At 45.0% G+C, this 5,575-nt stretch overlaps 1 protein-coding gene across 1 annotated transcript; it reads right to left on the bottom strand.

Moving 5' to 3' along the window:
- Positions 1-1,209: 1,209 nt before the first annotated feature.
- Positions 1,210-5,575, bottom strand: EAF01_005716 (uncharacterized protein; the record flags this gene model as incomplete). Its single annotated transcript, XM_038913970.1, has 4 exons — positions 1,210-1,673; positions 1,730-5,074; positions 5,129-5,198; positions 5,264-5,575. 4 exons carry the CDS (start codon positions 5,573-5,575, stop codon positions 1,210-1,212), a joined length of 4,191 nt encoding a protein of 1,396 aa, XP_038770419.1.

The raw sequence follows: 5,575 nt of genomic DNA, 5'->3' as shown, positions 1-5,575 counted from the left end.
CTCCTCTCCATCCCGCCTTCCCCAACCCTACAAAATCAAAAACCATCCATCCACTTCACATATCACAAAAAACTCTCAAGGCATAATAACCTAAAAATCCATCATTCATTCATTACCTATATACCTATCTCCAATCTATCAACTCCCTCCCCAAACCCATCCATCATCACATCTCCTCCCCCAATCCCTTCCTCTCTCATTCCATCACCACTCCCTCACACTCCTCCAATTCCCTCTACCCCCCTTCCCTTCCCTTCCCTCCCCCTCTTCTCTTCTCTTCCCAAACCTCAACTCTCAATCCCCCATCTCCCATCTCATTCCCACCCAAACCCCATTCCCCCTTTCAAATTTCCACCCCTGAAAAGAAAGAAAAAAATAACTCCACTTATCCATCTCTATCTCCATCCATCCATCCATCCATCCATCCATCCATCCATCCATCCATCCATCCATCCATCCATTCATCCTTGACCGATCGCTTCAAGCTTCAAGCTTCAAGCTTCTCTCTCCTCTCGCGTCTCTAGCCCCACATTCCTCTCCTACATCGTACTTGAAATCCCCACCCATTCATCCATCTATCCATCTATCCATCCATCCATTTCTATACGGAGGACCTCGTACCTGCACACTTTGGGATACGATCTCCGATACCATGCCAATGCCATGCGATATCACAGCTTGCTTGATTAACGATTAACGATTAACGATTGATGAGTAAGCGTCACACAAACCAGGGTATATAAGATACCACACACACACGAGACGATGCGCCACGATCCAAGATATCCATAACCAAGTGAATCTAACCAGATGGATTTTCGATCCTCCCAGTTCATCAATCGATTCGGCAGGTCATCACTTTCTTATCATCATATACATGTAGGCAGGCAGGCAGGTCGGTATTAAAGTCAAGCTATCTATCCATTTAATTCATTGATCTATCGATCCATCCGTCGATCCCACCATCCAATCTTCATCCCTACAATTTTTCTTGAAATTCTGCTCAAAGAGAATCAAACCCCCCTCCCCCATTCCGACCATAAAACTCCACACAATCAATCAATCCACTTCGCACAAGTGACAGAGTCCCAGTGCTAAATCAACCCTACAGCACTAACCTAACAAAATGAATATCTTCATCTTTATCAATGAATCTTACAAAAATAACGCCAATATATCATTCACCCATTTCTCTATTCCTCAAATCCCTCAATACAACTTAAGTGAGCTTCTAAAGCTTCCCGGTCGTCTACTTCCAGTCCTACTCCCACTCACGCTCCCTCTCCCATCATATCCTATCTTTGCCCTGTGTCTTGGTTTCGACAAGAGCATTCCTTCTGCCTTTCCCTTTTCATTATCTGCTATACTCCTCTCCAATTCTTCTAGAGTCCGAGCAGCCTCTCTATCCATGACTGATCCAGCTGAAGTTTCTGCTCCAACTTCGTCTCTAAAATCTTGTTTGGCAAGTTCTACTGCTTGTTGATGCCACTCATCTATTCTAGCCGTATCGATAAATTGTGTTAATGCATCGTCTTCAATTTGATAGTCTTGCATCATGCGTTCGCGCATACTGGCGTCAATCCGAGACCAACGTTGTTCTAATTCTTCTGTGCATGCACCAATGACTTCTTCAGGAGTTAGTGGCTTAATAGTGAGATCCTTTTCGAAGATACCTATTGAAAATGTCAGTAGTCTGTAATTCAATATGGTGTCAAATGATGGTACTTACGATTTTTGAAGCAGGCTTTGAGTGTCCAATACAAAGCTGTTGTCTTTAACTGATCTTCTACAAGCTGATCGTCTTTAGCTTCTGTATTATTCATCGCAGCCCAGTCATCCCTCAAGAGACATCGTCTCCAAATAACACGCTGCATAAGCAACTTTTCTTCTTTATTTGTGACACCTAAACGAATAGCTTCAAGAGCCCAATAGAATCTGCTCATGCTAAAGTCATCTTGCTCCATGGCTCTGAAATTATCACCCATGAGGGTAAGTAAATCAACCAAACAGAATGCATCCATTGTTTCATGCTTGACCAGATGAGTGATGCTACTTTCAAGAAGGTTCATGAAAGAAAATTGTCGCTTCAAACTCTTGTTGCCATGAGTCTCTAAAGCAAGTTGGACTTCAGCGTTATCATCAATGGCTGTACTGATGGTAGGGTATATATACTTGTAAATCAGATCTTGAATCTTGAGCAATCCAAGCTCTTGATTTGCTCTGACAAGTTCTGATTCGCCTCCATCAGGAATTAGGAGTCCGTTGGCCTGACTATAATTTCGACCTGCCATGCGTGAAAGCTTGCCGATACTAAGTTCGACCTTTTTGCTCCAAACATCACGCTCTCGATCTAATCCAAGTTCAAGAAGCATTCTCGCGGCCTCATCGTAATTCCTTTCTCGAGTGATCTCATGAATCCAACCGATCTTAGCATACTCCGGTTTGTCACGTAGAAAAGCAGTGAGGAATGCTCGCTGATTTTGATAATCATCGAGCATCTGTTGTAGTTCTCCCGTGCCAATGTAGTACTCATATAGAGCAGCAGCCCAACTCGCACCGAAGTTTGCAAAAGACTTGTCCATCCGATCACGAAGGTCTTGCTCTCGCTTTTTAAGATGTTTGTAGTCTTCTTCGTCAATGCCCGGAATGCGAAGCCTATCGGCACAAATACCGACCTCATACATCAGCACAGTTGCCAAGGTTTGTAGAATTTCGTATTTTTCCGCCAAGTTCATTGCTTCATCAGGGAGACTGAAGGTATCTGCAAGACGCTGTAACTGTTCATCTTGTGCATTGAACTGTAGGGTTTGGAGTCCTTCTGCTTGCATTTGAAGTTGTGGTGAGTCTTGAGCCGATACCCATCGTATCCTTTCTACATTGGATCGGATGGCAACATCGATAAGATTCGGATGCTCTAGTCGAACTTTCTCGAGGGTGGTAGGATCGGGGCTGTCTTCAGCAACAGGCTTGTTCCAATAGTTTCTGAGTAGCGTAGTGACAAGGTTTGTTTGCTTTCGAATATTTTCTGCAATATAGAAAGTCGAGGTCCAAAATTCCGGAAGTCCCTCGTAGCCTTCTTCTAATATCCCATGTGAAATTGTTTCCGATTGTAATCCATACAGCCTCAAATTATTCATTCGAAAGTCAAACGCACCCTCCAATGCACTAATCATCACATCATTAGATTGACTGAGCGTCTCCGTCACTGAAGCAGGAGGAACTTGGCCATTCGTCCAGGCATACTTGAATATCTGAAATGCCCATGGTACCGCCGTTTCCAATCTACAAACATCGTGAATAAAGAAGTGTCGGACGCGATCGACTTCGCCTCTTTCAGCAACAGGCTCAGTCTTAAGATCTTCGTGAATGTGATCTACGAGTTCCGGGAGAAGCCCACGCTTTTGGTCGTCTGGCATTTCTCGAACAAGAGCGTCATACCGCTGCCAGATAATTGTTGCCGCCGACATTCTCTCTGCATCCCAAAGTAACTTCCATCGTGTGAGCCTATCAATTTCCACGCCAGTAGCTTTGAGATGCTTAGCAAGATCATGGAGAGCTGTCGCTCGTCTCTTAAGATGTTGTTCGAGCGACGCAGACACCGAGGGAATAAAAGGAGTCCTAGATGCCACGATCTCTAAACTCAATTCCAGAGCTGCAGCTCCAACTTCTTCAGGAGGAAACTGAAATTCTGATCTTCCCGCGAAGCTTAAAGGATTTTGCGCCATTGTACCAAAAAACACAGCTTGTTCCAGCTTGCTTTTCGCAGTGACTTGCTGTCCTTTGTTGGATGCGAGTTTATCAACGTCGGTAGCTGCCACACGAATCACACCCCCACCCCGAACGAGAAGAATAGTAGCCGGGTGCTTTGCTTTGTATTTGAATGATTTTGCTTCTTCAATTCCATGTGGAATATTTTGGGGTTCTTCCAAGCCGGATCCGACAATCTCAACATTGGTGTCCTCCCTAAAGTCTACCACATCTTCAAACGAAGGCGAAAGTGTATGGTTTTCAGAGCGAAGCTGGGAGTCGGGCGATTCAACTTGTTTTGCCCTTGAAACAATAACGACAGCACGGTCAAAGACAACATATGCAACTAGGCCGGGATTTGGTAGATAAATTCGTGCTTTCGAAATCGCATGTTTGTTGACCGGAGTGGTATAAGATTTGAGTAGTCGAACATCTTCCACAATCAATTGATCCCGCCTAAGTACAACATCAACAAGAGTGTAGTGACTGGTGTATCGATTGGAGAGGGATGTTAGCAAAAGTAAGCGATCTCCTTCACTGTCGCGGTCCTCTGGTGTTGGTGGCATAAAGGTGAAATCGAGAACTTCGAAGGTTTCTATCGAGAGGTCGAATAGGATAGGCTCTGCCTTTTTCATTTCCAGAACAATTGCTTCCCGTCCTTCAGCTTCTCCGTGAAGAGCATTCTGCCCATCTCTTTGGAGGTTCCAAAGTTGTACTCTCCCCTTTCCTGTTGCGACAACCACATTTCTGTCTCCTACATGCTCCTGTGGGCCGGCGCGAACGGCGGCAATGTCTCCACGCCATGCTGTACTAGAAAGTACATTTCTGAGACTACCAAATAAACCTCCTGCCAATGGTCCGCTTGATCCTCTCAAGAATTGAACAGATACTTCGGGTCTTCCATGTCCATCCCTGACTCGTAGATATGCCAATCGCCCGGTACTGAATGCCAGAACAAACCCGGCTGTTTCCGCATTCAGAAGTTGCACAACGGTTTCTCCGGAAAGCATGCCTGGTATAGTCGATCCAACTCCATTGCTTTTTAATTTGATAAGATCAAGCGTAGCGGCGCTCGCAATAGACTCCCAATATGTGATTTTACCAGTAGGTATAACAACGACAAGACCAGGCTCCGAGGATGACGCAGAGGGCGAAACCAGCGAACCAAGAGGAAGAGGGTCGGTTATATGTTTATGGCTATAAGGTAACGCGAATGTAAATGTTTCGGGGGAAGGGATGTTGATAGCGTAGGGCCAGACGAATGCATGGGAATGGGTGAGAGCAAGTGTATAACCGCTGTCTGAATATATGGCGCCGTGCTGACGAGCTATAGCATAAATTTAGTGATGAACTTACAGTTCACTGAAAGAGTTGTAACTACCTGTGATATCTGCGCGAATTTGATCTGGGAGCGCTGGCAGTTTACTGACTGTATAAGTATCATTTTTGGTCTGTCCGAAAACGTAAGTTATCAGTCTCCAAAAGTCGCAATACAATGCGAGATTGGACAACTCACAAGAACCACACTGCCATCCCCTTTCCCAGTCCTATCTGTTCCTTTCGACTTTTTTCCTCGCACAACGATTTCTCGTCTTTGACCTGGTATCTCCTTTGGACTTTCGCGCCTCGTCAAAGTAGCTACTTTGTTGTTTTTTGCTTCCTCCATTTCAGGTGTACCATTTGGCGCAAAAGTCTGATCATCGTATGAGCTTCTCACTCTCTTGCTTTTTGGTTGTGCTAATGAATTCTCATTCGAATGAGGGCGTGGACGTCTCCTCTTACTCCTTACTGGAGCAGGAGCGCCAGCGTTGACTGTAGGCGAAAACAT

Source organism: Botrytis porri (genome assembly GCF_014898465.1).
Source record: "Botrytis porri strain MUCL 3234 chromosome Unknown BPOR_007, whole genome shotgun sequence".
NCBI classification, from domain to species: Eukaryota; Fungi; Ascomycota; class Leotiomycetes; order Helotiales; family Sclerotiniaceae; genus Botrytis; species Botrytis porri.
This window is presented reverse-complemented; position numbering and strand designations above follow the sequence as displayed.